This window comes from Loxodonta africana, chromosome 1 (assembly GCF_030014295.1).
Source record: "Loxodonta africana isolate mLoxAfr1 chromosome 1, mLoxAfr1.hap2, whole genome shotgun sequence".
NCBI lineage: Eukaryota > Metazoa > Chordata > Mammalia > Proboscidea > Elephantidae > Loxodonta > Loxodonta africana.
In genome coordinates this window covers 237,100,403-237,120,087 of record NC_087342.1, presented here as the reverse complement: position 1 = coordinate 237,120,087, position 19,685 = coordinate 237,100,403, and the positions used below count along the sequence as shown (strand labels likewise).

Below are 19,685 nucleotides of genomic sequence, written 5' to 3'. Positions count from 1 at the left end.
TGCACACATGGTTTCCCATTAGTCAGAATCCACTCGAGGGCAAGAGTACTGGTGTATGTGGGGAAACCGAAGCCGAGAGAGGCCCAGGATGACACTCTAATGAGGGCTGGGTTGAGAGTTAGCCCAGACCACTGGCTCCATGGCCTCCATCCTGACCCAAATCCTCGGGGAAAGGGTGGATGGTTTTGTCCATGGTGTCAGAAGAAAAATTGAAGTTCCCTGGCACCAGAGAGAGGTACACTCCCGATAGCTGGAATGCCTGCATATGAAAGATAGAACTGAGAGTTGGCAGAGTGAAGTGGCCCCAGAAGGGGAAAGGACTTTGTCAACAAAATGAATAGAGGGTAATCACAAGGCCAAAGGATGGGTGGCTGTGGTCACTGGTCGGTGTTGGGACAGTTCCCTGCTGGCCCGAATCAGGAACATGTGAGGACGTTTTCTCCATCACTCCTGTGGGGACCTCTTGGCTCCCGGCCTGGGGTCCCCCTTGGCTCCCGGCCTGGGGTCCCCCTTGGCTCCTGGCCTGGGGTCCCGCTTGGCTCCCAGCCTGGGGTCCTGCTCTGCTATGGGAACCCCAGAGATAACCTTACTCTCAAGAGGTAAGAGATTTTTGTTGTTTGTTCACTTATTTGTTTTTGCCTCAAAACTAGTTGCATCTCTATTCCCAGATGGCTAACCTCGGGACAATGTGAGCATAAGAAAAAATAACATCTGAAATTGGATATAACACACTAAGTTTAAAAAATAATCCATGGGTCCACAGATCCTTCAGGAGAGAGACAGAAGCCCCTGTAGATTTCCAGTTCTGTCAGAAATTAGAAAGTCCCCATTTTCAAGCCAGAGTGATGCAGAGAAGCTAATGCCATCAGGTGAAGGACTGTGGGAGCCCCAGGGTTCATACGGTGCCACAGGCTACCTACCACTTCCGAGGAACATGGGCGTCTTCACAGTGGGAGATCCGTGTTGCACCACCTCAGCCAGGTCATCCAATTTTACATCACTTACAGCAGGGTAAGGGGAGTCCTGATGGCGCAACCGTTAAGCGCTGGGCTACTAACCAAAAGGCTGGTGGTTCAAATCCACCCAGTGGCTTCATGGGAGAAAGACCTGGTGATCTGCTCCCGTGAAATTACAGCCAAGGAAACCCTGTGGGGCAGTTCTCCTCTGCCACATGGGGTCATTGAGAGTCGGAAATGACTCAAGGTCACCTAACAATAACAACAGTGGAGTAACCCAGCGCCACCTTCCCATCTGCTGCAGTCTGAACCTCACAGCGTCACCTGTGCAGCGTTTCTGCCAAAAAACTGAAGCCTGAATCGCATGAAGCCTCCAGCCTAACCTTGCTTTACAGGAAACACAGGGGTCAGGGAGGCCAGGTAAGCAGCAATGGAGAAACCCAGGACGTGGGACACTGTACAGCTGGCCTGGACGTACCAAAACTCAACAGCACAGGAAAAACAAAAAGGTGGTGGACTGCTGTAGATGCAAAAAGCATCGAGAAATATAACAACCAAACAGAAATAATTTATCCTGGGAAAGTTAACAGCTAAAGAAGACGTGGGAGGGTAATTGAGAAAATCTGAGTATGGATGGGATATTAGGTGACCTTACAGAATTGTTGTTCATTTTCTCAGGTGTGACAGTAGTGCTATGGTCACGTAAGATCCTGTCTTTATTCTTAGTAGTTGTGTGCCAGAGTACCTAAGAGTAAAGTGTCGTGACATCTACAATTTATTTTCAAATTTTGGGGCTGGTGATGTGTCTCTGTGTGTGTCTCTGTGTGTGTGTGTGTGTGTGTGTGTGTGTGTGTGTGTGTAGGGGGAGAAAGAGAGGAAGCAAATGTGTCAAAATGTTAGCAATTGTTGAATATCGGTGGAGGATTTAGGGACGATCGTTATATAGAAAAACCTGTGAAAGCTGGAACCTGTGTAAGGCTGAAACCTCTCAGAGAAGGAAAATGCAAATATTTCCCACTAAAACGAGTGATAGAAAAGTGATAAGGCTACAGCCTGTCAAAGGCTGAAATCTTCCAAGACCTGGAAAAGCAAAGCAACCCCATTGAGTTCCGGCTCTCACAGGTTTCACGATAGTTCTCTTTCAACTTTAGTGTATGTTTGAAAATGCTCGTAGTAACAAGTTGGGGGAATTGGCGATATCTGACTGCCTACACTGGCCATTCAGCAGCGTGCCAGCTCCTGCCTCTGAAAGCCTGTGTCTCTCTCTTCACAGTCCGGGACCGCGTCCGCTCCAAGATGGAGAGGGACATTCTGGCCGAAGTGAACCACCCATTCATTGTGAAGCTTCATTACGGTAAATACAGTGAAAAGCAACTGCTTTTGAGAGGACCCAGGGGGACCTTCTCCAAAGTAAGAGGATTTAGAAAGAGCCACACAGGCCAGAAGGAAGAAAACCCCTGTAGTGAGAATGCTGTCCTGTCTGGCGGGGGATGGACTCTGTCTCTCCACGTCCTTCGCCTCTTTCATATCTGTCTTTCCTGAATGAGCAAAACGCCCTGTTGGCATCTCAGAGACCTAATTTTAGAAGGACTGTGCAGTATTAATAATGAAATTGACATCACTGATAATCTGGTGAGAAGGCCTCTCGACCCAGACCGGGGTGAATTCTGTGATGCTTTTGTGTTGTTCCAGAAGAAGACGCTGTACGACCCAGTAGTTTCTCTAAACCAGAAATGGTAGCACCTCGTGTGTTTAAGTGAACACTATGTCTCAAGCAGTTTGAAGTCCACTCACGAGCCCTCTAAACGTCCATTCAAGGTGGGCTGTGATTTCCGCTTTTCACAAGAGGAAACTGAGGCACAGATCAGATGTTTTAATTTCTCTCTCATATCTGCTGTACCACACAACTTTTCTTCCTTTGCTTTCTCCTTCTTATCTCCTCAGAGAAGCAATACAACCAATCTTCAAATTAAAAAAGAAAAACCCATAGCTAGGTGACTCGGGCGTTATACTACCACACTGCCGTAAAGTTTACTGCTTCTCGGGAATAACTAGAAAAGTGCGGAAAAAGGACAACAACCAAGCTGTTCCCTCGTGTGGTTTCAAAGACAAGAAGGGGTGGGCTTAGGGGAGATCATGACTGAGACGTACAGAAACATGTAGCGAAGGCATAAACACGTGCCACAGAACAGGATGGAGGAGGCTTCCGAATCGTTTGGTGGCTCATTTCTTGTATTGCTAAGCAAACAATTCAGACTTTTTTAGAAATTAGGCGGCCAATCCTTTCAAAAAATAATAAAAATTCATATTTATTGTGTGGAATCCCTAGGTGTTGTAAAGGGTTAACACACTCAGCTGCTAACTGAAAGGTTGAAGGTTTGAGTCCACCCAGAGGCACCTCAGAAGAAAGACCTGGCAATCTACTTCTGAAAACTCAGCCATTGAAAACCTGGTGGAGTCCAGTTCTACTCTGACGTGCCCGGGGTCACCAGGAGTGGGAGTCCACTCAACGGCAGCTGGTGTCTATTTCACACGTGCTGTAAGCCGGCCCGTGCTGCGACCTCCTAGGCCCGGGGGCAGATGCTGTTCCGTCTCTACCTTCTCGAGCTGAGGCGTGGAGAGGTCCACCCTCTCTCTGTGCCGTCTGCTGTGGCCTCCTGCTGCCAATTCGCTGGTGTCAAACCCAGTCCTAGCTGCCATTTTAATTGGTTTCTGGGGCGCTTTTCTGGAGACTTTAAGAAGTGCACGTGTTGCAAAGACTTCTAATCAGATGCTCTGTATGGCCCCTGTGGTTGATGAAAAGATACTGTTCTCCGGGGCTGCCCACCAGGCTCTAGGATGGAACAATTCATCCTTGGTTCAGTTTGCACAGCTCTGATCACAGGTTTCTAGCTGGAAGCTGTGTGCTCCTAACACCCCAACGTCTGTAATGTTTCTAGCATTTACTTTTAGAAAAGAAAATTTTGAAGTAGGTGGTGACACCAGGACCCCTCCCCTGTACATGAATAGATCCCGAATGGTGCACCTTTGGTATCACCGATGGTGGTGATGGTACCTGTCTCTCTTCTCCGTTTGCTCACTGGCCCCTGGTTAACTGCGGCACACACTTGCTGCCTGGTGGCCTGGAGCTGTGTGTACCCACTGTGGCCTGAAACTTAAAACATAAACACGTAGCGCCATGCCCTGGTCACACCTGTGCTGAGACTCGTTATCGTGGTGTACAAGTAGTTGGTCTGACCGTCAGAGCCTGGCACAGAGGAAGGAATCCAGCGGCGGCTCCATCATACCCTATAGAGGAGCAACTTCATAAGGAAGACGGCACCTTTCAGTGGTACTCAGCCTCGTGTCACTCACTAAGTGCTTTACAGCAAAAGTCCGCTTTCTGCAGAAGACAGGCTGAGCGCAGCCTGACCTAATACCGTGATCCTGAAAGCAAGGCTGAATATACACATGCTTTTTTTTCCCCTATGTGCTGGTCAGTTCTCCTTTTGTGATTAAAAAAGGGAGGAGAGTGCGAAAGAAAGGACAAAGGAGGGAAGAAAAGGAGAAGAGAAAATACCTCAAAACTGCTGAGAGCGAGCAAGAGAATCTGTTACAGTAAGACCATGTTTGCCTGTTTTCCTGGAAAGCTGATCTCCAGCCGGGGTTCCAGGCCCGTTTCTTCAGTCCCTCCGCTTTGCAGATTCGGTAGAGTTATACGAACCAGGAGGAACTGGGCTTTTGGAGTAACGGAGAGATTGAGTCAGTGAAGGACGTCCACTCCAAGGAGACCTCCCCTTTGGAGACACGTTGCCCCTCTCTCCCACTATTGACATGTTGCCCCTCTCTCCCTCTGTCGACACGTTGTCCCTGTCCCACAGTTGACATGTTGCCCCTCTCCCTCTGTTGACACGTTGCCCCTCTGTCCCACTGTTGACACGTTGTCCCTCCCTGCCTCTGTTGACACATCGTCCCTCTGTCCCTCTGTTGACACATTGTCCTTCTGTCCCACTGTTGACACGTTGTCTCACTCTCCCTCTGTTGATACTTTGTCCCTCTCTTCCACTGTTGACATGTTGTCCCTCTCTCCCTCTGTTGACACATTGCCCCCTCTCCCACTGTTGACACGTTGTCCCTCTCCCCCTCTGTTGACATATTCCCCCTCTCTCGCATTGTTAATATCTTGTCCCTCTCTCCTTCTGTTGACATGTTGCCCATCTCTCCCTCCGTTGACACGTTGTCCCTCTCTCCCTCTGTTGACACATTGCCCCCTCTCCCTCTGTTGACATGTTCCCCATCTCTCCCTCTGTTGACATATTGTCCCTCTCTCCCTCTGTTGACACGTTCCCCCTCTCTCTGTTGACACGTTGCCACTCTCTCTGTTAACACATTGTCCCTCTCTCCCTCTGTTGACATGTTCCCCATCTCTCCCTCTGTTGACACGTTGTCCCTCTCTCCTGCTATTGACATGTTGCCTCCTCTCCTCCTGTTGACACAAATTCCCCTCTCCCTCTGTTGACACGTTGTCCCTCTCTCCCTCTGTTGACACGTTGCCCCTCTCTCCCTCTGTTGACACATTGCCCCCTCTCCCTCTGTTGACATGTTGTCTGTCTCTCCCGCTGTTGACGCATTGCCCCCTCTCCCGCTTTTGACACGTTGCGCATCTCTTCCACCGTTGACACGTTTTCCATCTCTCCTGCCCAGCCTTTCAGACGGAAGGAAAGCTGTATCTGATCCTGGACTTCCTGCGGGGAGGGGACCTGTTCACCAGACTCTCCAAAGAGGTAAGCTTCCCTCCTTGACAAAGTGCCACGTGCTGTGGGTTTCTTTCTAGAATTCAAAGGACAAAGAGGGAGTGAATCACACTGGTGTGAGGGCTGTGTATGTGTGAGTGTGAGAGTAAGTGCAAGTGTGAGTGTGAGACACTGAGCATGGGAGTATATGTGTGAGTGCATGTGAGTGGAAGTGTGTGTGTTTGTGGGGGTGAGAATGTGAATGTGTATTGGAGTGTGTAAGTGGGAATGTGTGTGAGGGTATGTGTGTGAGTGTGTGTGTGTGAGTGCACATGTGTGAGTGTGGGGGGTGCAAGGGTGTGAATGTGTATTAAGAGTGTGGTTGTGCATGGAGGTGTGGGGGTACGTATGTGTATTGTGTTAGAGTGTGGGCATGTGAGTATATGTATATGTGTGTGGATGTGTGAGAGAGTATGTAGGTGTTTGTGTTGTGTGTTGAGTGTGTTGAGTGTTGTGTTGAGTGTGTTTTGAGAGTGTGAGTATGTGTGTGTTGAGAGAATGAATGTGTGTTGAGTGTGCATATGTGAGAGGGTGTGTTTGAGTGGGTGCGTTTAAGTGTGTGAGAGTGAGTCTGTGTGGGTGGGTGTCAGTACATTTGTTGAGTGTGTGGGTATGGGTGTGTGTGTATGTGAGTGTGTGTGTGAGTACATGTGTGAGTATGGGTGTGAGGGCGTGTGTGGGTGCATATATGTGAGTGTGTGTGTATCTTGAGACTGAGTGTGTGCCATGTGCGTGTGTGTGTGTGCATGTGTGTTGTGTGGTTGCACAAACAAGACACCCAGCATCCTTGAAAGATGGTAAGAGAAACGACCCCTGTAAAGCTGAGGAAACACCAAGGGCAGGAGCAGATGTGAGCCAAAGCTGGGTCATGATAATGGTGCTGAAGGGCACATTTCACTCTCCGTCACAGGAAGGTGCTACTCACACAAGCTGGCTGGGATGCTGGGACCTGACTCTCACAGGTCGATCATGTTCGGAGCATCTTATCTGGTCTCCACACTCTCAGACCTCTTTGTGACCCTCGGCCACTTCACAACCCCAGGCTTTATCCTCAACCTCTCAGTACCTTCAATGGGAATTTCCTAGAATACTTCTTAGTGTGCCGTGAAAGCTTTCTGTCCACTAATGGACTTGAAAAGCACTCTGCTACATGGGCTGCAAAAACAGAATTCTGCCCATGGCAGTGTAAAGCTCGGCTTTCTAATTCTACTTGTTCCATCCACTACTCCTTTATTCAAAGCAAAGAATGATGCAGGCAACAATGTGTCAATAAAATACATACAGCAGGTGTCTAATACTCCTGACGTGCATTTACCAAGCACGTTATTGTCGTTCTTAGCTGCCGTTGACTTGGCCCTCAGCTCGTGGTGGAACCAGACACTACCCAGTGGCTGATTTTCACAAGTAGAGTGCCAGGCCTCTTTCTTCCTAGTCAATCTTGGTCTGTAAGCTCTGCTGAAACCTGTTCAGCATCATAGCAGCACTCAAACCTCCACTAACAAACGGAGTGTAGCTGCTCTTGAGGTACGTGGGCCATGAATGGAACCCAGGTCTCCCGCATGGAAGGCAAGGATTTTGCCATTGAGCCACTACTACCTCATTTATCGAGCATGTTGTTGTTATTAGGTACCATCAAGTCAGTTCCAACTCACAGTGACCCTATCTACGACAGAATGAAGTGCTGCCTGGTTCTGTGCCATCCTCACAATCGTTGTTATGCTTGAGCCCATTGTTGCAGCCACTGTGTCAATCCATCTCATTGAGGGTCTCCCTCTTTTCCGCCGACCCTCTACTTTACCAAGCATGATGCCCTTCTCCAGGGACTATCCCTCATCATAACATGTCCAAAGTACGTGAGACCAAGTCTCGCCATCCTTGCCTCTAAGGAGCATTCTGGCTGTGCTTCTTCCAAGACAGATTTGTTCATTCTTCTGCAAGTCCATGATATATTCAATATTCTTTGCCAACACCACAATTCAAAGGCGTTGATTCTTCTTTGGAATTTCCACATTGTGTTTATTGACTATAACAGTGCTTTTCAAACTACTTTCTCCCTTGTTTTTTTTTTAACTCTTCACCCATATCTTTTTTTGCAAGAGGTTCCTTTCTCTTGCATGAAACTCCAAAATGACTCTAGCTCAAAGTGGAGCCATTCGTAGGAGCAGGGGAGGGGATACTCTCTTCCTCCCCCATTTTCTTTGGTCCCGTAGGCAATGGCATGACACAGATCTGTTGGGCTCCTTGTATTGTAGTAGGTTGAAAACCACTGGGCTAGAAGGGTTAAGCCTAAGTTCTGTGAAATGCCCTTTCTGAGCAGGTGTGTGATCCCTGCGTTTGCCGCATACCTCATGTCATGTGTTTCCTGAGGGGCTGGGCCTGTGACACCTGCCTCTTCCTCAGAGGATATCATTGATTTGTTCCTTCCCCACTCAGCTATAGGAAATCAGACCACTGGGGTCTGGTTTTGTCCAACACCTAGTAGTACTGACCCAAAAGGCAGCAATAACTAACAAAACACCCTGTCATGTCTCACAGCAAGATAGCACACCCCCATGGGACCCTCTATTTCAGAGCAGAGGTGATGTTGTCAAAGGTTGGCAGGACAGACACTGGGAGTTGGTGGAAGCACACGGAAGCTACTCCCCCAAGTTCTCCACCCAAGAACTACACCCGCAACATTTGACCACGTCTGTCCCCGCTGACCACCTCCAGGGGCTCACATCCTGAGGTTTTTCATCTATGGAGAAACTATCTGTTGTGTGTACTTGGAAACCACATGGCGATGTGCCCTAAGAACTGGAAAAGCACAGAAGTAAGGTCCTCAGAACGTCAAACCATAAACACAGCCCACGGTGGACCAGAGCACAGACACGTGCAGTCAGCAGGGAGCGAGCTAGGCTGCCAGCAGAATGTGACGGAACACATTCATCAATGTAGAAGAGAACTAAGCAGCCAGAGAGGCATGGGTTAGCGTGGAAGATAGAATGAGACATCAGAGTAGTGGGCATACTGAGGTGGGTTGTGCCCCTCTGCCACCTCCAGGACCTATGGAGCAGGGGTGTCCCAGCCCATTTGGAAGCATCCTTTTGGGAAATGGAGCTCTTATCTGTGTTAGCTTGACAGCAGGAAACATCCAAGCCCCTAGCCACCCTTAGTCCAGTCCCAGGCTCACCAGGCAACTTTCCGATTGCGTAGTGATTTCTCATATCTGCCTTCAGATGGAGAATTTGGTAACATTATAGACTTCAAGTCTATATTGATTTCTCATAGTGAATGTCAAATATGATTTATGCTAACGACCTGGCTTCCTATTAAGGTGACTACAAAAAAAATACGCGGATTGTAACAACGATCAGGTGATAGGGCAATGTGGTTGTTGTTGTTAGTTGCCAACGAGTCAGCGCTGACTGATGACAGCCTTGTGTACAACAGAACAAAACGAGGCCCGGTCCCGTACCGGCTTCGTGATTGTTGGCATGTTTGAGCCCGTTTTTGCGGCTATTGTGTCAGTGCATCTCATTGAGGGTCTCCCTCGTTTTCGTTGACCCTCTACTTTACCAAACATAATGTCCTTTTCTAACTGTTGGTTTTTCCTGATGACGTGTCCAAAATAAGTGAGCTACAGTCTTGCCATCCCTGCTTCTAAGGAGCATTCTGGTTGTAGTAATAATGACTTTGAAGTCTATTGGGCACCTTGGATGGTTAAGGTCTCCCAGATAGCTGGCCTCCATCTCATGGACATTGGGTTGTCCCAGGGCCTGGTCACCCTGAGCCTGCCACACTGGCCTCTGTGTTCGCAGAGACTTGAACACCTGAATGAGGCCCCCAACTGTGACACCCTCTCCTCCTCCGCACCCAGCTCAGAGCACACCACGCCCTGGAGTGCACGCACTCTCAGCTGATTCTACATTCTGAGGTGTCGTATCTGTTAGAACTTTTCCCACTCTGGGTAGCCAGCAGGTCCACTGAGGTCATTAGTTTGCACTAACCCAAAGTAGAAGAAAGGAGGAACAAGTCTCAGGATGGAGTTTTCAATAACTGCTCCTCAACTCTTCACTATTTGTGGCTTCATTGTTTGTTTAAAATGCCATGAATTTGCGTCAAAAGCACTCATGTTAAAATATAAGCCCAGGATACATTCCATAGCTCGTTGGTGAGGCAAGAAGACAGAGGAGAGAATTGTTTCTGACGGCTTCACTCACAAGGCGAATTGAGCCAACTTTGTATGGGAGCTTTCTTCTTCTTTGCTTATCTAAGACTATAAAAAAAAAAAAAAAGAGGACTCATTTTCCATCTTAAGAGCCAGGAAAGCCTTGTTAGTGGGAGTCGCGATTTTCTCTGGAGTGAAATGGACAGCAGTGTACACTTCCTGGCCTGAGTCTTGGTTTATCTGGCAGAGTTCTTTAAAACAAACCAGCCACAGAATAAGGTCAACAATCTTGTTCTTTTCTTTTTTCACTAGGTAATGTTCACTGAAGAGGATGTCAAGTTCTACTTAGCAGAACTAGCCTTGGCCTTAGACCACCTGCACGGCCTGGGGATCATTTACAGGGATCTGAAGCCTGAGAAGTAAGTGAGAAGGGAAGAGGGCCAAGGCCTCAAAAGCCCACTTGCTCCTTATTCCCTGCAGCCCACTGTAGCAGCTATTTTTCGTATTTATTTCCAAGCAAGTGCAGATCAGAAGATAGCTGGGGGGCAGGTGTCTCCTGTCACCAAATCCTACGCAGGGCTTTCAAGTAGGGCAAGCAAATTCCACTTCCCTGCCCCTGAAAAGGTGTACAGAACACCTTGGTTCATGCTGACGTGTGTAGGAATTTCACAGCGCCTTTCTCACCTGATCCTCATAAAAACTTTCTTGAGAGAAGCCAGGCCAGTGTGGGTGTCCACACTGCACAGGTGAGGCAGGAGCTGGGAGGAGAACAGTGTTGGTGTCCATACTGCAAAGGTAAGGCAGGAGCTGGGAGAAGAACAGTGTTGGTGTCCACACTGCACAGGTGAGGCAGAGCTGGGAGGAGAACAGTGTGGGTGTCCACACTGCACAGGTGAGGCAGAGCTGGGAGGAGAACAGTGCTGGTGTCCACACTGCACAAGTGAGGCTGCAGCTGGGAGGAGGCCAGCCTGTGATTTCTGACCCCACGTTCGCTCTCTCATGCTCTTGGGTAGGTGAGATTCATCCTGCCATTAGGAACACCCCAAATATCTTCACCTCTGAGTTAGTCTCTTCCTCGCCCCCGACCCCCTAAGCTAGCCCCAACCCCCATTCTCTCCACTGTTGTCCCCTAGGTTTAGTAAACTCTTTCAGCTCCTTCAATAAAGTCAAGGAAAACTGTCAATTACCCTTTTCTGAAATAACTATTTAGCACATTTGTAGGTGACAAGTCGGATTATCTTTTCTAAGACTTTATCTAAAAGACAACGGCACCAGAATTCCCAGCCCCAAATTCCAATAAGGTTTGTGTATTGTTGACAATGAGAATCTGTGGTATTATTTTTAGTATATTTTGCTAATCTATTCTAAATTACAAAAAGTTTTTAGAAAACCTGAACACATAGCTGTCAAGTTCATTCTGACTCAGAGCGACGCTACAGGACAGAGTAGAACTACCCCATATAAAGTCCCTCCAAAATAACCGAGTTCCCGTGTCAGGTTTTTTCTTACATGTCATGAGTAGAGCTGACACATAAATGAAGAGGCACCCACTTTGAAAGAAGAGATTTAACGGATGAAGTTAAGCACTCAGCTGCTAACGGAAAGATCAGCGGTCAAACCCACCGGCCGCTTTTTGGGAGAGAGACGTGGCAGCCTGCTTCCATTAAGATTTATAGCCTTAGTAACCCTATGAGGCAGGTCTGCTCTATCCTACAGGGTCCCTATGAGCTGGAATTGACTCGATGGCAATGGGTTGTCTGTTTGTTGTTTTTGGTTCAATTGACTGATCACCTCCTGTTCACCCTGTGGTCCAGCTGAAAGGGGAATTGGGAGGGTGGGTGGGAAGCCTTTCCCGCTAGGTGGGGGAATATCTGGCAAGAGCATGAATTCATGGTTAGGCCTTCAGGGTCTTGTGAGGCTCAGAGGTGTGCAGACAGCCCTTGAAATGTCGGGTCTACATCACGCTGGCCTCAGCAGGGTTCCCAGGGAAAGTGCCTGCTCCTCTCACCTCTCACCCGCTGCTCAGTGCTCTGTGAGGTTGATTATACCCCACGGGATAAGATGGCGCTGGCGGGACTGGCCAGCCTTGGGCACACAAGGCCGCCCGTGCTGTGAGTCAGGACTTCATCACCGAGGGTCAGTCAGGAGCTGGGATTCCAGGTCCCATCTTCTCTCACCTGCATCCAATGGAGAAAAGTAAACCTTCTTGGAAGCCAATTAGACTAACTGTGCAGCCTATACGGGAGACCTCTGGGTTTGCCTAGAACCCAGGTCGCTCCACACGCACACGTGATACGAAGTGAATTTGCCCGTGAGCAGAGGGAACTTTGTATGACGCAGGGCTGTGACTTAACTACCCATGAGGTGAAACATCCTTAGCCACAGTTGTAAGTTTTTAAATGGCCATAAAAAGCCCTGTCCTGAGCAATCCCAGAGAAAGAACAGGGTCCTCTTAACTGCAGCCATCTCCCTCAGAGAGCAGGAGCGTGAGGCCAAATTCAGAGCGGATCCCACTGCCGGGGTGTCGGTGCTGGACACCTTGGTCATCACTCTGCCCCCATCCTAGTGTGAAATTAGCAGGTGGTAACTGCAGCCAGGCCTGCTGTCTTTGGTCCTTGCAGAGGTCATCTCAGAAGCTGATCCCATTTTAATCACCTTCTAGCTCATGGATACCATGTTACAGACGTCCATGTTCAGGTAGCTGTCTGGTGTCCTCACCCCCAGTTGATGTGCTTGTCGTGGCTGCCCCGTGTCCTGTGCACACATGAAGTCAGCGTGTGCTCATTTGCTCCTTTAAAGGTCAAGGTGGTCCTTACAGTCAAAGACAGTTACTTGCGGGGTTGAAGGAAGAGCTTTTGTTGTTCAATTAGAATTATTAGGGAATTCATCTTGCAAGTCGCTCATTTCTGGGTAAACGCCAAGTATAACAGAAAAGCCACCCTAAGAACATTTCCCCGTTCATTATAAATTGTCATCTTCGTTATATGCTGTGACTTTTCTCTTTCTGTTTCCATGAAATGGGTAGCTGTCTTCTTAATCTCACCACTGATTTTTTTTTTTTTTTTTTTTCCAGAAAGGCAAAAAACTAGCTGCTATCCAGTCAACTCTGACTGCTGGCGACCGCATGTGTGTCAGAGTAGAACTGTGCTCCACAAAGTTTTCAGTGACTAATTTTTCAGCAGTAGATTTCCAGGCCTTTCTTTTGAGGTGCCTCTGGGTAGACTAGAATCTCCAACCTTTTAGTTAGCTGCTGAGTGTGTTAACCATCTGCCCCACCCAGGGGTTCCTTCAGAAAGGCATCATTTATGAATCCTTAAAACCTTGCCGTTGTTTCTGTCCATCCCCTCCTGGGTCTCTTTAGGGCTGGCTTGGTGCACCTAGGGTCTAGGGTGGAACGGGATTTGATTACAGACAAAAGCAGAAACAGAGATGGCTAGGGCTACAGGGATCTGGGTGTCACTGCCCGAGACCCCAGCCCCAGCTCAGAGTTTCAGGAAGAAGGCGTTGGCTCAGAGCTCACCTGTCTCCCGAACCAGGAAGGTGCTCTGCCCAAGGCAGGAGAGCAGGGAAGGACAAGGCCACATCTCAGTCCTGGGCATCCAGATACACGTGATCTGTGACATGGCAAGGTCCCAAGGGGCAAGAGGGGCCGGTGGCTGGAAGAAGGCACCACCCAGTGTTCATCCCCATCACAGAACAAAGCCTACCCAGCCCCAAGAGCTGTCACTGCTGAGTCACTGCCGTGCACAGGCTCACAGCAGTCAGGACTGTCCCGAGAGTGCGTGCGGGGGTGCCACGGGCTAGAGGGGAAAAGCTGGTTCCTGGCCACGGGGGCCTTGCCTGGGTGCTGAAAAATCACTTCCAAGTGGCTCTGGGTCTCCGTGGGCTGGAGTATCCCAGTGCCCTCTCAATACTATTCTTCACACAGATGGTCTGTAGAGTTCCGGCATCTTCCCTGGGGGCTCAGTTAGGTCTAAAGCCTGCAAACCCCCAGCTTCTGCCTGACAGACCACACGCAGAAGCAGGCAGGAGCCTCCGGGCCTCCCTAAATAGCCGTCATCTGAATACTCCCTGCGGCAGAAGCTGTTGAGTTGGGAAGCAGTGACCTGAAACCCCATGTTTAGAAAATGACAGATGAGGTCAGCTGTGCCCAGACCCCAGGAAGCCTCCGCAGACGAAGCTGTCGTGGCATCCCCTCTGACCTCAACGTGTCGGGTCTCTTTCTAAAGCATTTCTCCTTTCTCACTTCCTTTCAGCATCCTCCTGGATGAAGAAGGACACATTAAGATCACAGGTTTGTACAAAACACCTGCTCCCTCTGTGACTTCATCCCAGGCCTGGTAAATGTGGGGGCCAGTTTGAAGCCAGCGCCCTGCGAGCCAGCCCGATTTTGCAGGTGCTCCTCAGATCTGGCCACATTGTTTGTGGATGTGGACTAGTTATGCTACTGTGTGTTCCCACCAGAACTCCCAGGCAGACATTTTTTCCCTCTCTCTTCTCCATGCCCCTTATTTTTCCTCCTCGCCTGCTGAGCCCCCTCCAGGGCCCCTCCAGCACACCATTGTTGGCCCTCAGCCTTGCTGAGTTCTGGATATGTGTAAGACCCTGGGGCACAGTCTGACTGTGGCACGTGTCCTGAGCCAAATTCGAGCACCCCGCACCACAGCCTGGGTGCACTGCCACTCCAGCGCCACCATTTCTCCTGTTGTTGTTAGGTGCCATCGAGTTTTGTTAGGTGCCATCGAGTCGGTTCTGACTCACAGCGACCCTGTGCACAATGAAACACAGCCCAGTCCTGCGCCATCCTCACAATCAGTGTTATGTTTGAGCCCATTGTTGCAGCCACTGTGTGAATCCATCTCGTTGAGGGTCTTCCTCTTTCTCCCTGACCCTCTCCTTTACCAAGCATCATGTCCTTCTCCACGGACTGATCGCTCCTGATAACCAAAGTATATAAGAGGAAGTCTCACCATCCGTGCTTCTGAGGAGCATTCTGGCTGCGCTTCTTCCAAGACAGATTTGTTCTTCTGGCAGTCCAGTATTCTCCACCAGCACCATAATTCAGTTCTTCTTTGGTCTTCCTTAACTCATTCTCCAGCTTTCACGTGCATATAGCACAATTGAAAACACCATGGCTTGGGTCAAGTGCACCTTAATCCTTAAAATGACATCTTTGCTCTTGAACACTTTAGAGGGGTCCTTTGCAGCAGATTTGCCCAATGCAATATGTCCTTTGGTTTTTTGACTGTTGCTTCCATGGGCATTGATTGTGGATCCACGTAAAATGAAATCCTTGGCAACTTCAATCTTTTCTCCATTTATCATAATGTTGCTTATTGGTCCAGTTGTATTTTTTGTTTTTCTTTATATTAAGGTGTAATCCATACTGAAGGCTGTGGTCTTTGATCTTCATCAGTAAGTGCTTCTTAATCCAGGAAGCTGGACTATATGAAGAAGAATGAGGCATCAGGATTGGAGAAGACTCTCTAATGACCTGCGATTTGCAGATGACACAACCTTGCTGAAAGTGAAGAGGACTTGAAGCACTTACTCATGAAGATCAAAGTCTACAGCCATTCCTCCTTGACCGCTGCCAGAAACCCAAACGAAACCATCGCTGTCAAGTTGACCCTGACTCGTGGCGACCCCATGTGCTACGTGCAGAACTGCTCCATAGGGTTTTCATGGCTGTTGTCTTACAGAAGCAGATCACCAGGTCTTTCTTCCATCGCACCACTGGGTGGATTCGAACTGCCAACCTTTAGGATAGAAGTGGAGTGTAAATCTCTTGCACCACCCAGGGACCCTTGGACCACTACAGGCACCTCCCTACTCACGGCCCATCATCCTCCCCGCCACCAGGGGCAAGTCAGACTGAAAACGCCCTCTGGTTCCACAACCCCCCATCTGTACAAGTGTCCTGCAGCTGCTGAAACAAATCACGGCAATCTCCGTGGCCTAAAACAGCACACATTTATCATCTTACTGACCTGGCGCTCAGAAATCCAAACTGGGGCCAATGTCAAGGTGTCAACAGGGCAGGTTCGCCTGGAGGCTCCCGGGAAAATCTGTCCCTGGCCTTTTCTACCTTCTAGAGGCCACCTGCATGCCTTGGCTCATAGCCCCCTCCTCACATCACTCCAACCTCTACTCCGTCATTTCATCTCCTTCTCTGGCCCTCCAGCCTCCCTCTTATGAGGGTCTTAGTGATCACATTGGGCTCACCCAGATAACCCAGGACAGTCTCCTCTTCTCAATACCATCATTGAATCACGCCTGCAAGTCCCCTTTGTCCTGCGAGGTGCCATAGCCCAGGTCCCAGGGTAAGACGTGGCAGTCCATGAGGCCCTTTCTCTGGCCACCGTCCCGGCCTCATCCCTGTGCGTGCCCACACTGTAGCCGTCAGTCATTTGACCAGCAGGCCCCTGAACCAAACGCACTCCACCTCAGGTGGGGCCTTGGTGCAGGTACTGCTTCCTTTGGACATCCTGCCTCCCTGCCTGTGCCCCTGGGGACACCTGCTCCTCCTCAAAATTCAGCTGGGGCCTGACCCTCTGCCTGAGGCTTCCTGGGAGTTCCAGGCCCCTCCTTCTCTGCTGATGGGCTCCTGGCGCTGGGCCCCAGAGCTCCAGGTCGCTTATCTGCACCTCCACCTTGTCATTGAGGACAGGGTTTGTCCTTTGTATCTGGTGTCCCCAGAGTCTAGCATCATGCATGCAGTAATTGCACAAAAATGCTCGTTAAATATTTTAAATGCCTATTGATGTTGAAAAATTAGAATTTTTGTATTTCATGAACTTAGACACCAAGTGTGACTGTCCATTTGGCCGACTTTTCAGAGCTCCCTCTGTGGCCGTCACACAGGATGCTGGGTGCCCCACTGTCTGGGTGTGGCCTCTGGCTGGAGTGGCTGCTCTGGTCAGACTTGGGCTTTACCTCTCATCTCACCAGTCAGGAGTCTGCATAGGGACCGCTGAACACAACTCGTGAGTTGAAGAAAGGCTCTTTGTTGTTCTTCCGTTTAGATTTCGGCCTGAGCAAGGAGGCCATCGACCATGACAAGAGGGCGTACTCGTTCTGTGGGACCATCGAGTACATGGCACCCGAGGTGGTGAACCGGCGGGGCCACACGCAGAGCGCCGACTGGTGGTCCTTTGGCGTGCTCATGGTAAGGCCCTTCCTGGTCCTGGGATCCCTCAGTTCATGGTAAGGTCCCTCCTGGTCCTGGGGCCCCTTGGCTCATGGTAAGGTCCCTCCTGGTCCTGTGGTCCCTAGGCTCATGGTAAGGGCCCTGCTGGTCCTGGGGTCCCTCAGCTCATGGTAAGGCCTCTCCTGGTCCTGGGGTCCCTCAGCTCATGGTAAGACCCCTCCTGGTCCGGGGGGGTCCCTCAGCTTATGGTGAGGCCCCTGCTCGGATCCCTCAGCTCATGGTGAGGTGCCCTTCTATTCTGGGTTGGTGCCTCAGCTCATGATGAGGTGCCCTTCTGTTCTGGGGGGTCCCTCAGCTCATGATGAAGTTCACGTCTGTTTTGGGGGTCCCTCAGCTCATGGTATGGTACACTTCTGTTCTGGGGTCCCTTGGCTCATGGTGAGTTGCCTTTCTGTTCTAGGGGTCCTTTGGCTCATGGTGAGGTGCCCTTCTGTTCTGGGGGTCCCTCTGCTCATGGTGAGGTAGGCTTCTGTTCTGTGGTCCCTTAGCTCATAGTAAAGTGCCCTTCTGTTCTGGGGGTCCCTTGGGTCATGATGAGGTGCACTTCTGTTCTGGGGGTCCCTCAGCTGATGGTGAGGTGCCATTCTGTTCTGGGGTTCTTTGGCTCATGATGAGGTACCCTTCTGCTCTGGGGGGTCCCTTGGCTCATTTTGAGGTACCCTTCTGTTCTGGGGGTCCCTTAGCTCATGTCGAGGTGCCTTTCTGTTTGGGGGGTCCCTTGGCTCATGGTAAGGTGCCTTTCTGTTCTGGGGGTCCCTTGGCTCACGGTAAGGCATGCTTCTGTTCTGGGGGGTCCCTTGGCTCATGATGAGGTACGCCTCTGTTCTGGGGATCCTTCGGCTCATGGTAAGGTGCCCTTCTGTTCTGGGGTCCCTCAGCTCATAGTGAGACACCTTCTATTCTGGGGGCTCCTCAGCTCATAATAGGTGTTCCCTCTTGTTCTGGGGGTTCCTCAGCTCATGGCAAGCGCATGGTGAGGCACCCTTCTTATCTGCTCACAATGACTGTTCATTCCTAAAGCGGGCTTTTGAGATCATGGGATGACCATTGGAAGAACACGATGTTTGAAAGACATCAAATCAGACAAGGGACAGGCCTCCTTCCTGAGCCTCATGCCTCCTGGCAGCCACCATCTGTTGTCTATCCCAGATTCTCACCATCTCACCATTGGAAAATAAAACGGGATGGGGAGGAAGGGAGGGCCTGGAAAAAAGCCACTACCCTGCCAATAAGGATACAATTATGGTTATAGCCAAGCCTTTCATAAATTTATACTTCATGCTGCTGGGTTCTAACGTGAGGGTAGTAAAGGACACAGCAGTCCATGATAAGGAGACTTCTTCATTTCAACCTAGTCATAAAAAGCAACATGAGCCAACATATACATGGAGTTAGACCCTCCTACATCTACACCTGGAAACTCGAATCTTCTTAGATCATGTTTTTGTGGACAGAGCCTTTTCAAGCACTGCCCAGCCTGGGGTGCTCTGTAGTTGTAGTAGAAATGTCATTAGCTTCCTTTCCCCAATCCAAGAATCACCCTCCTTTCTGTGCCCTCACACCCCATCCACCTTCCCGCCCCATCCACCTTCCAGCCAGGGACTTTGCTCATAGCCCCTCTGTGCTTAGCATGCTCTGAGGACCCATGGGACCACTGACATTTATAGAATCGACATTCAGAAGATCACAGGGCCTCAGCATTTCAGGGCTGTCCACAGGTCACACGGCGGGAGGAGTGAAAAGTGGAGGCGTGTTGGCAAAATATCTGTTTATACTCTGTGGGCAGAACACACCCTGGGAAATTCCCTTTCTGCTCTTAAGGCCTTCAGCTTCACATAATGGAGTACGATCTGCTTTACTTGAGGCCAGCTGACTTAATCACACTTAGCCAAGTGGACCTATAAAAGTAACCATCAGTCTGTAAATTAAGCAGAAAGATGCTATCCCCCTTTGCAGAAATGAAACTAAGGCTCGAAGAGTGGAAGTGGCTGCTTTCAGGTGATGCAGTTGTTCTTGAAAAGCCCAGGCACATTCTCACGGTGGCCATCTTCAGGCCTTCCCCCAATTCTTCTGGCCCCCCAGTGACGACCAGCTGTCAGGCAGACCACTGACTGTTGTGACCACACATCTTCAGTACTGCCTCTGGCACCATCAGAAGCCACTTCTGAACTCCCTTTTGCAATAAAGAGATGGCCCAAGGGAACACTGTGAATCCTGTCTCCAGCCAAGTCTCCTGTGGAAATCAGCTGAGAACTCTGTGCTAAGACACCTGACAGGCTTTGTGAGAGACGACTTAGAACCACGAAGATAGCGCTCCCAGGAAGCAGCCCCGAGCCATCCCTCCTGAGTCTCCTCACTGAGGAAGGCACGCCCGTATCCGCTGATGGTCCACAGGTGCCTCCGGGAGCTCAGAGGAATGTCCACTTGGTGGTGGAGATCACTGGCCTTGAATAGCACTGAATGTCCCACGTTACTTCCACCAGCAGCCGTCTACACTGCAGCTCAGGCGAATTACAGCACACCCCCAGCTGAGTCTGGAAGTCAGTGTTCCGGAGGATATTTGCATTGCTTTCTTTGGACGTCTTTTGAACACTCTG

The 19,685-nt window shown here is 49.9% G+C and overlaps 1 protein-coding gene across 5 annotated transcripts in view; it reads left to right on the top strand.

The window, feature by feature from the left end:
* The window catches only part of RPS6KA2 (ribosomal protein S6 kinase A2), a 388,441-nt gene that overhangs the window by 290,438 nt on the left and 78,318 nt on the right, over window positions 1–19,685 (top strand). For all 5 annotated transcript variants that reach the window (XM_023559360.2, XM_064293190.1, XM_064293185.1 and 2 more), the window contains 5 exons: window positions 2,230–2,310; window positions 5,640–5,719; window positions 10,191–10,297; window positions 14,135–14,172; window positions 16,904–17,046. In XM_023559360.2, coding sequence (XP_023415128.1) covers window positions 2,230–2,310; window positions 5,640–5,719; window positions 10,191–10,297; window positions 14,135–14,172; window positions 16,904–17,046 — 449 coding nt within the window. The remainder of the gene's footprint in view (window positions 1–2,229; window positions 2,311–5,639; window positions 5,720–10,190; window positions 10,298–14,134; window positions 14,173–16,903; window positions 17,047–19,685) is intronic.